The sequence below is a fragment of the Microtus ochrogaster genome, chromosome 7, assembly GCF_000317375.1.
Source record: "Microtus ochrogaster isolate Prairie Vole_2 chromosome 7, MicOch1.0, whole genome shotgun sequence".
NCBI lineage: Eukaryota > Metazoa > Chordata > Mammalia > Rodentia > Cricetidae > Microtus > Microtus ochrogaster.
The window spans coordinates 83,245,251-83,265,048 of record NC_022014.1 but is presented as its reverse complement, the minus strand read 5'-3'; the positions used below and the strand labels follow the sequence as shown (position 1 = coordinate 83,265,048).

General features: G+C 54.3%; 3 protein-coding genes across 8 annotated transcripts in view; 2 read left to right on the top strand and 1 right to left on the bottom strand.

Moving 5' to 3' along the window:
• Slc38a10 (solute carrier family 38 member 10) overlaps nucleotides 1–12,463 on the top strand; it is a 55,630-nt gene extending 43,167 nt beyond the window's left edge. Inside the window, exons 11-17 of one of the 5 annotated variants that reach the window (XM_005350850.3) lie at nucleotides 38–194; nucleotides 4,916–5,083; nucleotides 5,243–5,716; nucleotides 6,267–6,371; nucleotides 7,602–7,625; nucleotides 9,787–9,963; nucleotides 10,391–11,889. In XM_005350850.3, coding sequence (XP_005350907.1) covers nucleotides 38–194; nucleotides 4,916–5,083; nucleotides 5,243–5,716; nucleotides 6,267–6,371; nucleotides 7,602–7,625; nucleotides 9,787–9,963; nucleotides 10,391–11,433 — 2,148 coding nt within the window. In that variant the 3' untranslated portion in view covers nucleotides 11,434–11,889. Of the gene's footprint in view, nucleotides 1–37; nucleotides 195–4,915; nucleotides 5,084–5,242; nucleotides 5,717–6,266; nucleotides 6,372–7,601; nucleotides 7,626–9,786; nucleotides 9,964–10,390; nucleotides 11,890–12,102 lie in introns of those variants that run through there. The other 4 variants (XM_026780179.1, XM_013347628.2, XM_005350851.3 and 1 more) reach the window with 4 other exon arrangements.
• Nucleotides 12,464–15,642: 3,179 nt separating this feature from the next.
• Nucleotides 15,643–16,553, bottom strand: Ndufaf8 (NADH:ubiquinone oxidoreductase complex assembly factor 8). Its single transcript, XM_005350849.2, has 3 exons — nucleotides 16,422–16,553; nucleotides 16,226–16,336; nucleotides 15,643–15,864 (listed from the first exon to the last, which is right to left on the bottom strand). The coding sequence occupies exons 1-3, from the start codon at nucleotides 16,503–16,505 to the stop codon at nucleotides 15,850–15,852; spliced, it is 210 nt and encodes a 69-aa protein (XP_005350906.1). The 5' UTR covers nucleotides 16,506–16,553; the 3' UTR covers nucleotides 15,643–15,849.
• Nucleotides 16,554–16,780: 227 nt separating this feature from the next.
• Tepsin (TEPSIN, adaptor related protein complex 4 accessory protein) overlaps nucleotides 16,781–19,798 on the top strand; it is a 9,032-nt gene continuing 6,014 nt past the window's right edge. For both annotated transcript variants that reach the window (XM_026781004.1, XM_005350848.3), the window contains exons 1-5: nucleotides 16,781–16,838; nucleotides 18,309–18,381; nucleotides 18,729–18,820; nucleotides 18,905–18,998; nucleotides 19,675–19,742. In XM_026781004.1, coding sequence (XP_026636805.1) covers nucleotides 16,791–16,838; nucleotides 18,309–18,381; nucleotides 18,729–18,820; nucleotides 18,905–18,998; nucleotides 19,675–19,742 — 375 coding nt within the window. In that variant the 5' untranslated portion in view covers nucleotides 16,781–16,790. The remainder of the gene's footprint in view (nucleotides 16,839–18,308; nucleotides 18,382–18,728; nucleotides 18,821–18,904; nucleotides 18,999–19,674; nucleotides 19,743–19,798) is intronic.

Below are 19,798 nucleotides of genomic sequence, written 5' to 3'. Positions count from 1 at the left end.
ACTGTCCTGACTCCCTGTCTTGGGGTCTCTGGTCCAGGTTGTGCTCTGGGTCGGCCTGGGCGTCCTGGTGGTCAGCACACTCACTACCCTGTCTGTGAGCGAAGAAACCCCTCTGGACCTGACCCAACAAGCCCAAAGTGGCCAGCGAGGAGATGCCGAGGGCGGGGTGAAAGTGGACGCGGCCCGGCTGTCAGGTACACACAGGCCCCACCCATGTCCCCTGAACTTTTCTCTGTGTGTATCCACGGCATGAACTCAGGATGGGGGTAGGTGGTGCTTTCCAAGAATCCCCTTAGTTTCTCTCCGAGGATTTTGCTTCCCTGTTGGTGACCTCTGTGCTGAGTGGTGAAGCTAGTGGGAGGTTCTAGCCTTGGGCCCCACTAATTCCATTCCATGAGGGTTTGCTCTCGACACCAGAGCTGGCCAGTGTGCTGCCACCTCTGTGCAGGTGACATGGGGATGGCACAGAGCCAGCTTGGGTTCAGATCTCTGCACCTGGCCATCTTGGACACTAAAAGGTATGTAGATTTACGAGTGTTACCCACATTTTTTTTTGAGGCTGTAAGTTTGAGCCAGTGTTGCCCTTGACAGGACCAGCTAGTATGTCTCAGCTTCTTTGCTGTTTCATGGTTTACAGTCTTGGCAGAATCACGAGTTCATCACACGGTGGCAGGCTACTTCAGCACGAGTCTTGGTGAGGCTCCATCACCCCCATCTGTGGCCACTGGGGTACTTCAGAGTGTCACTTTATGTGTGTCTGTTTGGGGTGCATCTGATGTACCCCCAGGCCTTCCTGGGTAACACAGGGCCAGTATTAGCCATTGGGCTGAGCCCCCTGCCTGCCTAGTGGCTTTGAGTAGCAGTAGCTCTGGGCATTGCGGTGGCTATTGCCTTGGGTAACAGTAATCTTGGGCTTCTGTCTCTGGCAGTGGTGGGTGTCATACATTAGACTAAAGGTCAGTGAGGTTTGGGTTCAGATTTATGGAACACCTGTCTAGTTCTGGCTCTTGGGAGGCATGGGTAGAGAAAGACCCATCCTTCCTGGCAAAGTTGAGGCTGTTGTGTGGGTGCTGGTTAGTCGCATGTCCTGAAGACAGTGCCTGTAGTGTGCAGAAGAGAAGGTCCTGTTGAGTCCTCTGACAATGTGATGCACTTGCTGGATGCTCCTGAGATCCTCGGATTTCTGTCCTCTCTGCCGTTGCCTTAGTGGCTGCCCAAGGCGCTCTCCTGGGCCACCCTCTTCGTGCAGCCCTGGACTGGGAAGTAGCTGTGGATGCTCTCTCTGTCTTCTTGGATTGGCAAAGGCAGAGAAGAGTCCTCCTGTCCCAGATCCCGTGAATCAAGAGGCAAACAAGCACACAAGGTCACTGAAGGACCCCGGTGGACAGCTGGGGTTCTCAGAGGTTGAAGACGGAATGCTGAGAAGCTACACGGTGTGGCAGTGGGTTTGGTAATCTGGACTGGGAGGAAGTCTGCTTGAGGAAGGAGGTGCGTGTGCATGCCCTCCCTGGCTAATGGACGTGTGCTTCTGGAAGAGCCGACCTGATGTCACCGTCCATGCCACCGGGCAGAGAACAGGTGCTGGCATGGGAACAGCAACACGAGAGGAAGAGGTGTGTGGTGGTGAGGGTAGCGTCCTGAAGAGCCAAGGCGAACGTGGTGCCCTACTGGGGTGGTGGAGAGTTTCTCTTCAGTCCACACCCAGACTCCTGTGGCTGCCGCGCCGTGCAGCAGCTGTGTCCCATCTCCACAGCACGCATGGGCCACTGCTCACCTGTGCTCTCCAAGGCCACATCTGGTTTCCATTTCTTCACAAGGCTATAACAACACACGCGGCTCCTCTCAGAACCACACGCCGTCTGTTTTTTAGCTAGCTCTGTTTTCTAGCCACCCAGCCTCTCCACTGAGGGCGTGCCTCATTTGGCAGGGCTAGGGCTGGGGCTTCTCTGGCTCTCCTGTCAGCTGCACCATCGTGTTTACTGGTCTCTTTGATGTTATGGGGTCACAGACAGTCTGCTTGCTCTGGTGAGAGAGAGTCCAGCATGTGCTGTGCCTGTGCTGTCCCCTCTCAGGGCACACGTGACCATCAGGTGCAGCCTGGGGCCTTTGGTGAGCATGGCTGAGCCCATCTGAAAGCTCGAGGAGACAATTATCCATTTAAAAAGTCTAATTAGGGCATTTGTCTCTGTGCTTGACGATTCCCTAGATGGTCCTGGGATGGATTTGGATTTGTGGTGCCCCAGCTCCTTCTCTGGGTGCCACTGCATCCTGTTGTCCCCTTTCTTGCCCACCCACCGTGTGTACCGTGGGGCAGCAACACCCAGGCCTGCACCCCAGTCCCCTTCCTCCCCAGCATGGGAGCAGCACTGGTTAGCCGAAAGTAGAAGTTAGGGGGGACATGCTGTGCAAGCATGGGGTGACTTCAGGAGTCCTCCAGTGGGTAGACCTTTCCTCTGTCTTCGTGCTGTCATTCCCTTTCTGGGACCTTCCATGCTTTCTGTGTCTGCCTGCCTTGGCAACTCTTTGATAGTGTCCGGGAGAGTCCTGTTGCTATGGTCTCTTCTTGGCTGATCCCTTGACGGGCTCCTGTCACCTCTGCCTTGTGCCTTGATGAGGTTTTAAAAGTTCTTTGTGTCATGTGACCCTTGCTCTTACTCCAGTCTTATTCCCTTTTCTGCTGGTGTGCCAGGAGATAGCAGTGGGCTCCTTCCACTGACTTCCCCTGAGGCGATGGTACTCACGGGACCTGCTAGATTAGAAGGATTCCCATGGCCTGGTCAGATCCAAGTGCACTGGGACCATGGCGCTGCCCAAGAGGTGCCGCACTGGCTCCCCTGCCACCCACCACCCACGCCAGTTTGAGGAAGAGCCAAGAATGAAGAACAAGGGAGGCTTCCTTGCTGATGCCAGGGCTCCACAGTGCTGGTCCCAGCCATCAACCCAGCCCTCCAGCTCCAGGAGCTTATGGTGTGAACATATTTGGAAAGGTGAGGTATAGAACTATCCAGCTAAGCCCAGAAGTCAGACCTCAGCAAGTGACACTTTCTCACTGAAGTCTGAAGAACAAAGCAGCAGCTTCCCAGAGAAGTCTGGCTTTCAGAAAAGTGTTGGGCATTTCTCTTGCTTCTTCAAGAACCCTGGATTGCTGAGCCCGTAAAGGTGGGGCTGTTCTTGCACATCCATGAGACACAGTGTTTTAGCATCTGGTTGGTCACAGTCTCTGCCTGTCAGTCCAGTTCCTGTCCTAGAATACGGATGGGTGTGGTTCCTGCAAGGCCTCCCAGAGGAGCTTCAGGGCAGCTCCATGCCTGCATGGTCACTCATACCCTGTGCTGCTACGTGGTGCTTCCCCAGGGCTCCATACAATGAGCCGCTGGCTGCCCCTCACCTGAAGATGAAAAAGACACCATTCAGAATAGACTGTGCTTTGGTCAGGGGAGCGTCTGTTTCCTTCTCCCTCCTGATTGATAGGTGCAGTGAGTTACTGTGTGTTGAAGACTGGTGTGTTCCATCTGCGTGCACCACTGGGCAGTGCAGGGGAGCCCAGGCTGTGGCCTAGAACAAGTGAGTTCCTTGCCTATTACGTAAGGTGCTGTTTGCCAGGTGGTGGTGTGGCACACACCTTCAATCCCAGCATTTGGAAGGCTGGGCAGGTGGATCTCTGGGTTGGAGGCCAGCCTGGTCTACAGAGCGAGTTCTTAGACAGTTAGGGATACACAGAGAAACTCTGTCTTGATAAACCAAAAATGAATAACAAAAACCCAGAATCATCTCTTCTCAGAGGCCCAAAACAATCTCTGTGCCTCTTAGACTTCATGCTGGAAAGGCAAAGTGTCCTAGGGCCAGGATTCCAAGGGATTCTTTTGTGGAGGTGCAGGGGGTTCACACGATGGCCCCTCAGAGTAGCAGATGTGGTAGGGTCACCTCCCTCGGATGAGAAAAGCTGTCCTGGTGTAACTGGCTCTGTGTGGCCGGACTGACAGAGCTGGGGGATGCAGAACCATAGAACTGCATGCAGATGCTGTTGGGAGCTGGGCGTGCTAAACAGCGCATGTTCCTTTTTGTTTGTTTTTCAAGACAGGGTTACTCTGTGTAGCCCTGGCTGTCCTATAACTTACTCTGTAGTCCAGGCTGGTCTCGAACTCACAGAGATCCACTTGCCTCTGCCTCTCAATTGCTGGGATTAAAGGTATGCACCACCACTGCCATCTTGTTTTGTTGTTATTGTTTTGAGATAGGATCTCAGGTAACCCAGGCTGGCCTCAAACTTTCTGTAGCTGAGGATGACCTTGAATCTATAATGTTCCTGAGTACTGGGGTGATGCTATGCTAGTTTACGCCGTGCTGGGATTGACTGGGGTCTATGTATGCTACCAGCTGAACTAGATCCCCAGCTCTCAACGAAACCAGTTCTGCAGTCCTGTGACACTACTGCTCCTGGTGGGGCAGGAGTCCATGCATTTGTGGGCATGGGAAGGGCGGCTTTGGCAGCCTCTCCTTTTGTTCTCACCCTGGGGTGTGAATTTTCTCACCAACAGCATGGGGTTGACAGGCCTGCCCAACCATAGCCAGTGTACTTTAAAGGCCTCAGTCTAGGCCTTAGGGCAGGCAGTTGGTGCCTGCTGGGAGACCCTAGGGACATTGTCTGGCTGTGTGCTCATGCTGCCACCTGGTGGTTGTGGACACGTATTACATAGAGTGGCCATCTGCCAATAGATAGAAGTTGAATTTTGATCTTTTTTTTTTTTTTCCTATGAATGAAAAAATATTTTCTTTGCTGCTTAGCTGATAATAATGACTGAAGAGGAAGAAACTCACCTCCACTCTGCCATTTGTCTTTGATATGTGGTCCTGATCTTAGGAGAACCACCCAGTCTGTTCTGGCTGCTGGCGGCTCACTGTGCTTTGCTTGCAGTCCAGGATCCGGTTATCGTGGTCGCTGAGGGTAGCCAGGAGAAGCCAAAGCCGCCCGAGGACAAAGAGGTACTGGAGCAGGCCCAGATTAAGGGTCCTGTGGATGTGCCTGCAGGGGAGGCCCCTAAGGAGAAGCAGGAAGCTGCACAGCTGGATCGGCCTGGCCAAGGTGAGTGACTAATGCATTAGCCGCCCGCGAGGCCCAGACCACTGCCCGCTGCTGCTCCTCTTGTAAAGTTGATGTTCCAGGTCTGCTAGTCCTCAGAGCTGTGGAGGTGAAGTGGGGCCTCTCTCCAGTATGACTCCAGCCTGTCCTGTGTCCTTCCAGGTATTGCTGTCCCTGTGGGCGAGGCCCACCGCCATGAGCCTCCCATCCCTCATGACAAGGTGGTGGTGGATGAAGGGCAAGACCAAGAAGGGCCAGAGGAGAAAAAGCCACCTCCCAAGCTCACAGATGAAGGGGACCCCGGGGCCAGGGGCCAGGTGGCACCACCTCCACCTGGGTCAGAGAGGGAGGAGCAGGAGCCCGAGAGGGGAGAGGAAGGGAAGAGACTTGAGCAAGCCCCGGCAGTGGTGGAAGCCGAGCATCCCCAAAAGGTTCCAGAGGCAAATGATCAGCCACCTGTCCAGCCCAGGAAGGAAGATTCCAGACCAGACACTAGGGATCTGCATCCAGTGCCCCAGTCCAGGCTCTCTGTGGAGCAGAATGCTGTGGTGGCAGGTGAGGGCGGTGAAGAGGCTGCCCAGAAGGCTGAAGGGGTCCAAGAGAAGCCCGCAGAGAGCGACGCGGAGAGCAACCTTGGTGAGTGTCTGCCTCCCTGGAGATGGGGGGGGGGGGCAGCTCCTATGGTTGCTGTGGCAGGAACCGGTTAGTCCCTCTCAGTCCGGGCTCTCTCATTCACAAGATTAGCATGTGAATGTCGCAGCCCCCTCAGCAGCTGGTGGAGTGGAGAAGAGCCTGGTGCCTTGACAGCTCCTGTAATATCTGTCACGCGGTTGTTTGCCAGACCACTAAATGTCAGGTGCCATGCTGTTCTCGCGTGTCTGGGCGCACACGGGGGACAGTGCAGGAACGCTTGACAGGTAACACATTGTTAAGTGCCCGTCTAAGAGCTGGTTAGGACGGTGCTTGCATTTTAATTGGCTTAGGTGGTTAACATTGGCTCGCTGCCATCAGCCTGTGAGATTGTTAAATATTTTTTTATTACTTTCCTGGTAATCATCAGGTTGAATATAAACTGTGTTGGGGGGGGGCTAGCTATGGAGACGTTTTCGGAAACATCTGCCAGCCCCTCACCCCACCCCTGACTTTTTGACTTTTCAACAAACCAGCTGAGTCTCCCTGTGTGCAGGTGGGAAGGCGGACCTCCCTGCACAAAGGCCAGAGGCTGCAGAGGAGAGGGAGCAGAAAGAGGCTGAACAACCAGGTGGAGACCAGGCGGGGAGCAAGCTAGAAGGTGAGTCTGCACCGCCCCTCTGAAGGAGCCCCAGAGTGAGGTTGGGTGGGGTGGTCGCTCCTGGATCTCTCCTGCTCCATGGTTTCTGTCCCTTGGTTTCTATGCTAAGGATGCACGCCAGTGACCCCTGCTATTTCCTGCCAGTGGCTTTCCTCCACACCTGTCGGGACTATTTTTATCTCCCCATTTTCCCTTTAAAGAAAAGTGTCATGTAGTTGCATGGCTTCTAATCTCCATTTTCATTCCATCTTAAAGCACGCATGCTGCTGTTTACCCACTCGTGTGTAAAGACAGCACCGGGTGTGAAGGCTCATCTGAAAGCTGTGCCTTAGGTGGGGCTGGCGTGGCGTTGGTGGTCAGCAGCATGGCCTGAGTCCTTGCCACACCTGAAGCGAAGGCCTGCCCTGGCACACGGAGTTTGCTATGGCTGACTTGCCCTGAGTTCACGAACTTTATGTCCATTTTGAATCTTTTTTTTTAAATATTTATTTATTTAGTATACAATATTCTGTCTGTGTGCATGTCTGCAGGCCAGAAGAGGGTACCAGACCTCTTTACAGATGGTTGTGAGCCACCATGTGGTTGCTGGGAATTGAAGTCAGGACCTTTGGAAGAGCAGGCAATACTCTTAACCACTGAGCCATCTCTCCAGCCCCCCATTTTGAATCTTTATGGTTGATCCCATAGTATTTTATGTACGGGGAAGGTGGTAGTCATGCCCCCCCCCTCAGAAGCCCTGGAGTGACCACCCGTCCAGTTGTTTTCACAAAGCCCACCTGAAGTCTCACCCCTGGTCTGTTGTAAGGACCAGGCAGTGGACTGCTTGGCTCTCCTGGATCGAACTCCCAGGACTACCCAGGCCGTCTCTGATCCGGGCCTGCCTTACGTGTTCATGGTTCACCTCGCAGTGGTGTGAAAAGATCCAGGGTTTGCTTCTCACTCAGCCCTGAAGGTCAGACTTGAGCGGCTGCTCCAGGCTGACGTCTCAGTGAAGCCTGAAAGGCGGAGCTTCTGGTTCCTTTTGCCTGGCTGCAGCTCCCAGATTGCTTGGGAAACTCCCCATGCTTGCTGTTTTCCTCTCTGGTTTTAGTCTGACTATATTTGCTGGTTCCAGTTCTGTAATCTGTCACTTGAACATGTTTGATTCTTTGTTTTTTTCTTTCTGAAGAAGAGACTTTTCATTATTCCCTGTTGTGCCTCTCTTTCATATGCTCTCAATGGGACGGACAGCTGAGATTAAAAAGCTAGTAGCAGGTACGGCTCAGGACTGTGTTGTAAAGAAGCATGTGAGTGGAGGCTCTGACAGTGTGGGGACGGCACCTGGGTGGCATCCTACACCTGTGAGGGGCCTACGTGAATGTTTGTCCGGCCCAAGGAGCAGCACCCCTCTAGATGCAGCACACTCCTCAAGGTGCAGTGCCCCCCCCTCCAGGTGCAGCACAACCCTCCAGGTGCAGCAGAACCCTCCAGGTGCAGCACAACCCTCCAGGTGCAGCGTGCCCTTCCAGGTGCAGCGCAGCCCTCCAGGTGCAGCACAACCCTCCAGGTGCAGCACAACCCTCCAGGTGCAGCGCAGCCCTCCAGGTGCAGCACAACCCTCCAGGTGCAGCGCAGCCCTCCAGGTGCAGTGCACCCCCAGGTGTCGTCGCTGACACTCCAGCTCCCTCTTCCTTTCAACTTCAGTTCTTCTCAGCCTGTGGCCCCAGAGGACAGCTGAGTGGCGAGTCAGGGTGGGCTGCATGTACCTGCTGATGCCATGTGTGGCTTGCACCCATAAATCCCACTGTGTCTAGTGTGGGGTCTTCATCCCATCTGTGTACCTTGTCCTGGTAGGTTCTGGCTGGGAAAAGCCAGTCACCATGCTGTCTGCATTTACCACATGGGGCTTCCAGCTGGACATGGCTCCTTCCTTTCTCTGCTAGAACCAACTCGGCTAGTCCACTCAGAGCACTAAGCTGTGGGTTGCTCTTTCAGAACCTTGCTCTTCACAGTGTGGAAGCGCCACCAACATGTGTAGCTTTGTCTCCGTACAACTGCTGGTTATATGATCATGCAGTCTGGTGCCGTGTGGCCTGTTGGAGAGACGCTTTGAGCTTTCTATGGGAAGGGAGAAAAAGGAGCCCTGTGTTATGAGGCCTTTCCTTCCCAAGCCAGTGTCTGAATCTAAGGCACCGGCAAGAGGGAAAACTTTGTTCCATTCATGGTGGGCCCCAGGATCCTCTCCGCTGTCTAATTTGTTTTTCTTTCTTTCTTTTTTTTTTTCCTGAGGTTTCTCTGTAGCTCTGGAGCCTGTCCTGGAACTAGCTCTTGTAGACCAGGCTGGTCTCGAACTCACAGAGATCCACTTGCCTCTGCCTCCCGAGTGCTGGGATCAAAGGCCTATGCCACCACTACCTGGCCTCCAACTTGTCTTTCTTTCCTTGTATTGGCTACTGAGGGGTTTGAGGAGACCTAGGGTGTTCGTGGGAGTTTATCACTGCCCCTGGATGTCACTAACCATGACCTGCTTCAGAGAGTTAACTTGTGAGTGTGTGCCCTGCATCTGGCCGGCCTCAGACTCATAGAGATCTGCTTGCCTGTGCTCCTGTCTAGGATTACAGGCGGGCTCCAACCCACCTCTGCACAAGACGTCCCTAGGCTCTGACACCCACTCTTTCACCGTGTCTTCTCACGATGGCTGGTTTAAATCGTGTGACTTGTGGAGCTGCCCTGCCCTGGCTGCCTGCTGTGGAGAACTGACCAGTGCGGAAGTGCTTGTAGGAAAAGACCAGCCAGCTCTGCCGCACTGTAGGAGGCCTCCACAGCAGGGATGAGACCGGGCCACACCACCAGTGTCGCATGGGTGGGACACAGCAAATGTGTCTAGGAAGACCCCCCCCCTGGCTCACCCCCCTTAATAAGATGGTGTTCCCCTCCTTCCTGAGGAACCCCTCCCCCATGTCTGGGCCACAGTGGCAGGTTCTCATGCACCACCTGAAGACTTCCTTTGTTTTTAAGATTCTCCTCATCTTGAAAGAAATCTTAAAATATTAAAACTTTTTAAATAGTTTTTAGGTTTTCTTTTCTCTTGTGCTAGTCCTAGAACAGCTGTGTGAGGCAGGAGGAGACTGGCCAGCTCGGGGAACCTGAAACTTCCTAGTCCTTTCCCTCTTCAGTTTTGTCAGCCAGCCAGGCGGGGAGCTTGGATCCGCCCGTGCCTCTGAGGGTGAGGGTAAAAGCAGGCAGCCCTGTTGCTGGACAGGAGACTGTCCTGGAGGCCCACCCTGGCTAGGGCTTCTCCCTCCAGCCTTACTTAACTCCGTGCCTGGTTCCAGTGGGACTGAGGTGATGCAGACAGATGGGCGTGGCGGGGCCATCAGTCCCACGGGTTCTGGCAACGGTACCGAGTGCATCTGACTGTGTGTGTCCCCACCAGAAGCTGGCAGGGCCGAGATGCTGGACCACGCCGTGCTGCTGCAGGTGATCAAAGAGCAGCAGGTGCAGCAGAAGCGCCTCCTGGACCAGCAGGAGAAGCTGCTGGCTGTGATCGAGGAGCAGCACAAGGAAATCCGCCAGCAGCGACAGGAGGATGAAGAGGACAAGGCTAAGCCTGGTAGGTAGAGCCCTGGGGAGCAGACAGCCAGCCAGGCCAGGTCTGGGGCTGGACCTCAGGCTGGGTGGCCAGCAGTGTGGGAGGAGGATTTTGGTTTTGATGAGTGATCCTTTTTATTTATCCATTCATGCATTCATTTACTTATTTAATTTTAGTTTATTTGCATATTTTATTGTGGATGTGTGTAGGCTGGAAGAGGATGTCAGAGCACCTCGAGGTGGAGTTACAGGCAGTTGTGCGCTGCCTGAGTAGCTGCTGGAATGCAGCTCTGGTCTTCAGCAGTAACAGCGAGCATTCTTCGCTACTGAGCCATCTCTCCAGCTCTTAGTGATTCTTAGCTGCTTGAAAGTTTCTTTTTGGTCAGTGAACCAGCAACTCGTGTTCCTCTCTCTGGCCAAACTGGCACTCACCTTCATTTCATTTGCAGCTGACATGCAGCCAGAGCCTGGGGTGGCGGCGCTCAGAGGGCAGGAGGAGGAAGCCGGGGACCAGCGTGCTGATGAGACAGTGGAAGGTGGCCCTCCACAGCCTTTGCAGCCTAAGGGTCGTCCTGCTCCCCTGCAAGAGATGGGCCAGCAACCCCCGGGGGAAGCTAAGGCAGCGCTGGGCAGAGACCTAGCTGACCTTCCTCCTGGTGGCCATGACAAAGAGCCCCAGGGGGCCCAGACTAAGCTGAGAGAAGACCAGAAGGATGCTGCGCTCAAGGTGGCTGGAGCTGTGAGGGAGCTGGTCCCTGGGGACTTGGAACCAGTGCTCAAGCCAGACTCTGCTGGGGCCCCCAAGAGTCCAGAGAAGCAGCTTGCAGAGGAAGTCGCCAGGCAGCACCAAGATGCCTTTGGTGCAGGTTCCCAAGGAAGGAGGAAAACTGTAAAGGAAGCGCTAGCCGCTGGTGCCCATACTCCCAAAGAGGCTGGGCAGCCCTTGGCAGGGGCAGAGGCTGAGGACTCTCGCACAAAGTCCAGGCAATCAGGACCCACCATGGTTTCAGCTAAGCCAGCAGACAGAGGCTCCCAGCCCCAGGCCGGGTTTCAGCAAGAACCCCAGGCCATCCCTAACAAAGGTCAGGATTCTCACCCAGAGGTAAGAAGTGAGGTTCCCCGAGGGGTTCACATACCTGCTGAGGGGCAGCAAGGAGGAAAGGGGGATGCCACCATCCAGGAGACAAAGAAGAGGCCAGACATAGCTGTGCCGGAGGGTCAGAAGCCAGAGAATGTCAAACCCAACCGTGACCTGAAAGTGCAGGCTGGCTCTGACCTCCGGAGGAGACGGCGGGATCTTTCCTCTCACCCAGAGCAGGAGCTGGCTCCGAAGGGTGGAGTCATCATTAGCTTTAACTCCCTGCCTAACGTACAGGTGAACGACCTCCACAGCGCCCTGGACTCCCAGCTCCGGCAGGCTGCAGGGGCTGCGTTACAGGTGGTACACAGCCGGCAAATCAAACAGTTGCCTGGAGAGCTGGAAGAAGCGTGAGAACCAGGCATCGGACAGTGGCTGGTGCTATCCAGCCACACCTGATTGGAGGCCACTTCTTATGTCCCCAGACATCTTACCACACTCTGTGGAACACCTGCTCCAAGGCTCCGTCAGGGCACTCACTTGCCCAGGTCTGCCTTGGAAAGGCAGCATCGAGGGTCAGCCCCGCCGCTTCACGGTGGCAGCGCCTGCCTGTCCCGATTCACCAGCAGCAGCACTGATAGCAGGGCGGGCAGTTACAGCCCATCACAGCCAGATTCCACTCTGACTTGATGTCCCATATTCTCCTTGGTGTGGGAAGCCTGCCATAGGCGACTCTGTCTCCCCACGGGGAGGCCCAGGATTGGGTATGATTTGGGTTGGGAGGAGGAACAAGGCCCTCCTGGTTTCCTGTCATCCGCATTCTTTGAAATTGATTATGAAACAAAAAATAAAACACCACTAATATCTAGTGAATCAGTTGTTTACCTAAAGGATCCTGGATGGCACCAAACGGGGCCTCGAGGTCATGGGGTTCCCTCAACTCAGATGGGTGAGCACAGCTGGGGACCCCACAGGCAGCTCAGTCTTCTGTGTCATGCTGATCCCTGCTGTAGGGAGGAGGTTGAACAGTGGCACACTCACCACTGTAGGGAGGAGGTTGAACAGTGGCACACTCACCACCAGGACAAGGAGGTTGAACAGTGGCACACTCACCACCAGGACAGGAGGAGGTTGAACAGTGGCACACTCACCACCAGGACAAGGAGGAGGTTGAACAGTGGCACACTCACCACCAGGACGAGCCTTGGGATGCCGCATGCATCTGCGTGGCCTCAGACTCAGGGTAGAGCTGTCAGGGCGGAACACATGATGGTGTTGTCTTTGAGCAGAGACAATGTTTTGTTTTGTCAACCCCTCGCCCAGTAAGAGATTGAGGGACAAGAATCTGGTTTGTCCCCAAGCCCTGCCATGAAGGGATTGGAAGGCCCCGGAGTCTCAATGGGGTCATAGGTGAGCCAGGCCACACCCCACTGTGTGCTCTATCTGCATGCATCTCTTGAGATATATTTTATTACATTTTTTTAATTTAGATTTTTTTTATGTATATGAGTGTTTTGTTCACCCATATCTGCATCAGATACATGCGGTGCCCTTGGAGGTCTGGAGCAGGAGCTATGAACGCTCTGAGCTGCTGGGAATCAAACCTGGACCCTCTGTGAGAACAGTGCCTTCAGCCACTTATCTCTCAAGATGTTACTGGACAGCTTGAAAACCAGCAGATGGCAGCAGTGGAAGCTTCCAGGGGCCCTCTGTAACTGCACTGGGCGGACCAAGTGTGGCTCACGGAGGGACCCGCCAATGGAAGGCAGGTCTCAGGCTTCCTCGCGGCCTTTCTGACTAAACACGCTTCCAGATGAGCGATTATTGGGTGGTTAGATGTTATCTTGTCATCCTTTTGGACTGTTGTAACTCTCGTCACAGCTTGATTTTCTTGACTATCCCCCTTGACACGGGTTCTCCTGGTCTGCATCTGCTGTAGAGCAGGTGGCGCTGCCCCTGCCCCATCTCTGCCTCCTAGCTGCCCCCCTAGTCCTGGTCCAACAGCCTTCAGATGAGAATGCTTCCTCCAGAAGGCACAGACCGGCGGGTGGGGGCTTAATGCTGAACTGCAGAAGTGCAGAAGGAGACAGCACCTCCATCTGGGTCCTGTAAGGCTAGGGCACCAGGGAGCCACCTGCCAGTGCAGTCTTTAGGTGTTGGGTCACCTGGCGTAGGCTACTGCGATGTGGTGCCTGCCAGTGATGGTTCTGCTATAGAACAGGTACTCTTGGTTGCTGTGCTACAGGCCTGGGATGCTTCTGTTCCTGGGGCAACAGCAGGACAGGAACATAGAGGAGCTAAAGTTCTCAGCAACAACAGATGTGGCTATGCACACCTTTAATCCTAGCACTCCAGGAGGCGGGCAGATCTCTGAGTTCAAGGCCACCCTGGTCAACAGAGTGAGTTCCAGAAAAACAACAAAAAGGAACAAGAGATCTCATCTGAGGCCAAGACATCTGCTGTGGTTCAGTGTGGCGCCTCTAAAGCTCAGGGCTTCCAAGTAAGTGTACCAGGAGGCTTTAAGAGCTTAGGATACAAAGGTACACCCAGTGAGGCATCTTTTGTACTGTGTTCTCCACACCCTCACTGAGGCATCTTTTGTGCTGTGTTCATAGATCCCCTATTGAGCAGGAGGGCCTCACAGTACTGACCTTGACCTTTGGCCTCCGGGCTTCCAGGCTGTGAGGAATGCATTGCATTCTTTGTAAACCCCTAGTTCAGGGTTCTACTCACAGCCCAGTGGACAGGAACTGGGGATCAGGCACAACCTTCAAGAGCATGCCTGCAGTGACCTACTTCCTGAAATTTCTAGAACCTCCCAAAATAGAACCACTAGCTGGGGACTAGTCCATGGGAATTGGGTTTGGGTGTGTGAAGGAATGTAATATTCAAATGATGATGGAGTAGAGGCCGGGCTGCGGAGTTTGTGGGCCTGGACTGTGCCGGGAATGGCAGTGGATGTCTACCTGCCACTTCAGAGGGGAGGATGAAGAGACAGCAAGAGAGAACAGTTTGCCAGACAAGCTTGGGGGGACCTGAGCTCAGTGGGGCCCAGAGTTGGAAGACTTGAGAGAGGAGCTATACTCTGAGCTATCACAAGGACTTCAGGATGCTGTGGAAGGCTGAGAAGTCTCAACAGTGGGGAAGAGAACACTGAGTAGGTGGTGCTTCTATGGAGGGCAACCTGGTATCCTTGGGCAACTGTCCAGTCACACCATCAGGTCCCTTGAGAACAGACACCACTGTCCATTGAGACAGAAACTAATTGACCTGGCTCTCTGCAATAGCCAAGAAGTCATGTCTGGGGGTGGACTCAAGAGTATCTATCACCCAGTTTCCTAGAAGCTGAAGAGATGGCTCAGTTGTTGCTCTTAGAGAAGACCCAGGTTCGATTTCCATCATCCATGTGGCAGCTCATAACTACCTCTAACTCCAATTCCAGGGAATCCAACATCTTGTTTGTGCCCTCCTCCCCCAGCCACCAAGCACACACACAGTGTACACACATACATCTAAAACACTCATAAGCGTTAAATACATTTCAAACTAGAAAATCTGGCTTTTCTCAGCCTGCTAAGCCAGGCCAGTTCCAGAGTAGCAGGGAGGCCGATTTTGGCGTAAAGTGTAGGGCACCACCGGCCTCTCGCCCCATTTCCAGAACCCAGGCTCTCAGACAGGTGCAAACTGGTTCAAGGACAGCAGCACAACCTCCACACCTAGAAGTGGGACCGAGCACTTCCCATGCTTCCCAGCAGGTGGCACTCGTGCCCGCGGAATCCCTTGCTGCACTCTGCTTTTTTGTTGTTTTGTTTACAGGGTTTCTCTGTAGCTTTGGAGCCTGTCCTGGAACTCCCTCTGTAGACCAGGCTGGCCTCGAACTCAGAGATCCGACTGCCTCTGCCTCCCGAGTGCTGGGATTAAAGGTGTTTGCACTCTGAATTTTTAAACTTACTATATGAAGAGGGGAAGAAGGAAAGCCAGGAGCCATCACCCAGGACAGGCTGCAGGGATGGCTGTCCCCGCACTGCAAGTCTGAAGCAGAACCTCCTTGTTTTTTGTCCAAAAAGCCTCTGCCCAATTCCTGGACCGTCATCTGCACGGCACTTGTCACACTGGGCTCGCTCCCCTTGTGCGGTTGCTGAGGCATCTTCGGTGTTTTGCCCATTAGCAGTTGGATTCAGGACCTGGCGTGCTAGAACTGAGACTAAATACTTTTGATGAGAGCAGTTGGATTTTTAAAAAAGATTTATTTAATCTTATATTATGTTTTGCCTGCATTCATGTCTGTACCATGGGTGTGCCTGGTGCCTGCAGAGGCAAGAAGAGGGTGTTGGATGCCCTGGAACTGGAGTTACAGATGGTTGTGAGCTGCCATGTGGGTGCTGGCAACTGAACCAGGGTTCTCTAAGAAAGCAATGAATTTTGACTTAACTGTTGAGCCATTTCTCTGGCCCTTGGTGAGAACAGTTCTAAGTGGGATCCTTTGGCAGAGTTCTATGGTCCAGACCAGCCACCTGCTTTTTTTTGGGGGGGGGGTGAGGGGCAGGTGTGCTGAGGATGCATTGTTCTTGGAAGAAACCAGTTCCGTACACCATGCTCTGCGTATAAAAACCTGAAACTGTGCCGAATTAAATAATCTTCATTGCTGCTTCTGTTACATCTTAATCGAAATCAGATCGATAAACAAAGCCTGCCCTGCCCAAGGTTCAAGCCTAGAAGAAACATAAACACCAGGACCGCCTCCAGCCACACCTTCTTTCAGTCGGCAAAGCTCTCTGTGTGTCCTCAGTACAAGGCGCCTGTGCCCACAGCCCTTCCCAGGTGCCTCCATCAGGTCTTCTTGGCCTGAGAGAGAAAGGGTTAATGTCCAAGTTAGCTATGGTTTAAAAGCCCCGACCACATCAAATACTGCAGTCTCCAAACACCTTAAAGAGCTGAGGTGCTGGTGTGTACGTGGGGCACCTGAGCTCACCTAAAAGATGAAAGCCTGGACCCTGTGACTGAGTGGACGTTCTACTGGGTGCTGTTTCTGCATTAGCCGCCCTCGGTAACACTCGTGGCGATCCGGGAGGCAGCCAGCATTAGTGTCGTTCTAGAAACCTATCCTAGAATGAGGACCTAAGACTTCTGCAGTCCAAGTCCCCATTATCGGGCGGCACCCACCAAACATCGGAAAGGGAAGGCCAAAAGGGTCGCGCCCACCTACCGCGGCGGCAAAGCAGCTCCTCAGGGCCTCGAACTCGCGCGCGCACAGGTCCTTCCTCAGGCGGCCTCCGGGGGCGGTGGAGGCCTGCACGCACCTGCCGTACGCCGAAGCCTAAGGGAAGACCCGACGGTAGTGCGGCCTCCCCAGGGCCACCATCCTCCCCACCTCCGGCTAACCGGCTCGGCCTGCTGCTTACCTCGGCTCCGCAGGCCGCCAGATGCTCCGGGAAGGCTCGGAGGCGGCTCCGCACGCGCCTCCAAACGGCTCCGTTGGCGGACATGAGCGATTCTCCCTGGCTCCTGTGGACGCCGCCATATTGGCTCCCGCCTCTTCCGGCGTCGAATCGACAAACATCCGGCCCCTCCGCCCATACTATTTTATGATTGGTCAGAGTCACTGGCCTGTTCTTTAGTCATTGGTGTTAATCCTTGTCCGTCTCTAACTGGGACTTCGGACGGCCCCCCCCCTTCCTGAGACCGATTGGCTGGAGGAGCCAGAGCTGCGCGGTGATTGGAGGAGCGAAGCCTGGCGGAAGCGGGGCAGGCTGGGGGGAGTTCCTTGGACCATGGCGGCAGCGCCGCCGCTCCGGGACCGCTTGAGCTTTCTCCAGAGGGTGAGTGAAGTTCGCAGGGGCTGCTGACACCCGGCGCCCGGGGATCTCGCTAGGTTAGCGGGGACGGGCTGCCCAGCAGCTGCCGAGAACGAGCGAGCCTGCTCTGCCAGGAGGACTAGGAGGCCAAGGGCGGCGGGCGATCTCCGGCGGGGCCGGCTCGGCTTCCCAGCTTCATTCCTGAGGAAAGATCCTGGAAACTCGCACATCTCTGGAGGACTGGAGGCATCTGGAAGGCCATAGCTACAGGGTGGGGAAGGCAGTGTTATGCCCAGATCACGGAGTCCCCCAAAACCAACCAGGAGACCCGAGTCCTGTGTAAAAGCAAAGGGCCTTTATTCTTAGACAAGTTTGCAAACTCAGTCTCTCTGTGTGTCCAACGTATTGTAGGGGTCGGAGAGCCCCGAGCTCAGTTAGAGCTGGGTTTTTATAGTAGCAGAGGTGGGGTTGAGGGGTTTATAAGGTTGAGGACCCCTGATTGGCTGACATTTGTCTAGGGGTGTCCTGGTGAAAAGCAGTGGGTGTGTGCTGGCGGGTGACCCTGTCCACTACAGGCTGGAACGTTAGGAATTCTCTGGACGGTCTGTTCCTGGGTAGTCTCAGTTTGTGGTCTTTGTCGGAACCAGGTGTTGATTGCCTCAGGGTAAACCACCGAAACTCAGGCCTCTCTTTAGCTTGTCAAGGCTGGGCCCTATGGTCAGCTGTTGAGTGAAACAAGCTGACTGCCTTAAGTGTCCTGACTGGAGCTTGAGGATACTGAGTGGCCCCGGGGACCCTTCTTAGGCGGCTAAGAAGCCTTGCTGCAGGAAGTCAGGTCTCTTATGTAGAGGCTGGGACAGGTTCTTATGTACTGAACTCTGCAGAGCGCCTCCTCCATCCCTGTGGACAGAGAGCTTGGTGAGGTTGTGTGGGACCCTAGCAGTGTCTGTCTGAAATATTCCCAAACCCCACCCTCTTGCCCAGATACTGAGTCATGAGAAACACATGTTTACAGATTTCAACCAAATAAACATTATACACTTGCCAGCAGGCCAACACGGCCATGTTGCTGCATGACTATATAGAATTTAAGTTAGCCATTCTAGAGGAGCCATGAAACCCATCAGGCTGAGCAGTTCTAACTCGTTGGGTCTGGTACTGCGCCCGTCCAGTACATGGAAAGCCCTGAGGTTCTTGCTGCTGCTGGTTGATAAATGGGTGTATTTAAAATATCCTTCCATTTAGGAGTGTAAGAGGCTGAGGCTAAACCTCATCTTGATCTTAGAGAGCCCGTATTGATTTCCCTCTTTCCTGGGGTCACTCATCCCTGCCAGAGCCTGGCTAAAGCTGTACTAGGGTGATTCTGGTCCCTCGTAGGCAGTCTCCTGGACATTTTTCGCGCCAGTAAGCTTGAGACTTGCTTCCGTGTCATTTGGTGGCTGGGACCTACCCTGTGTAAGGTGGCAGCTCCTCACGATCCTCATTCCTCTTCAGCTCCCCATTCTCTTGAAGGGGACCTCAGATGATGACACCCCATGTCCAGGCTACCTGTTTGAAGAGATTGCCAGTATCCTTCTGCACTGTTTGCGTTGGCAGGGGCAGGGGAGAGTAAACAGTGGCATCCTATCAACAGCGGGAAGTGTTATCGGGACAAGGGTGGGTTCTTCTGCTATCCCAGGAGCACCAAATTCTTTTCCCAGTATCCAGATATATGTGTCAAGGGTGCGCTAAAAGCTGCCGTACCAATGATGTAGAGCCCAGGACACTCTAAAAGTTCTGGTGTTGGGGAAACCAAAGTCTGCGGTAATGATCTTCAGGCCGTGTGACCTAAACAGGGTCATGGTCACAGGAGGGAGGATTTGTCTCGCCTGGTGGGTGTCTGTCTGCTTCTTCCTTAACCCAGATGACTCTTAGAAATTTCCCACGAGTCCCTGGGCAGCAGCCAGTGCCTACTAGAGTACCTTCTGAACCGCCTGGACAGTAGCTCTGGCCACGTGAAGCTCAAGGTGAGTCCCCGAGTAGTAGGCAGCAGACCAGGGCTCAGCCACTGCCCAGGCAAGGCCAGCCCCAGGAATCTGTCCACTCTCCAGGTGCTGAAGATCTTGCTTTACCTGTGTGGTCATGGCTCTTCCTCCTTCCTGCTCATCCTCAGACGAAACTCTGCTCTCATCCAGGAAGCCACAGGTATGCAAAGACACAGGTGTGCCCAGGGCAAGCAGCCCTGGGTGGGGAGACATAAGCCTCGGGTGCTGGGCTTGGGGCTTGGGGTCGCCATTGGCCCAGGCTTATAAATGGAAATGTGTCTGGGCTGGAGGGGCCCACTAAGGGTCTCTGGGGAGTGGCTCCTAGCCCTGGAAGGATGATGCAGAACTGCCATGGACAGGGGCTGTGGCATGTGCAAGGGCCTGAGCCAGGGAAAGCTTGGGGGTGGTTTGGTGTGAGGGAAGAAAATCCGATTTTCCATGATGGAAGCTTTTTAGCAGAGGGAATTTAGCTCGGGCCGTACCAGCCTAGGAGTCAGTGTATAGATCCTACCTGAAGGCCCTGATAGAGACCTCAGGTCTACCATCCAGGCCCTGAGAAACCTCTGAAAGGTTCCTGCTGCAGGTAGGTGGGAGGGAATGGACCCAAGGAAGCAGTTCCTTCCAGTGTGTGTGGGTGTCAGCGTGGTCTCTGGCAGACAGAGTGACTGTTGTGGAGGTAGATGGTGGAGCTGCTACTTCAAACATGTCAAGAGGCCATGTTTGAAGGTCCCAAGGAGGGTCTCAGGGTCACCCCGTCTGGGAAGGTTGGGTTTGGATTCTGTGGGTCGTAAGCAATGCCCAGGCTCAGCCTGTCCCGTCTGACTTTTGCCCTGCAGCTTTCTCGGGCCCCCCTGACCCTCTTCATGGGAACAGCTTGTACCAGAAGGTGCGGGCGGCTGCCCAGGTGAGCCCAGGATAGGACCAGAGCACAGAACACAGAGTGGAAGGATGTGAGGGGCC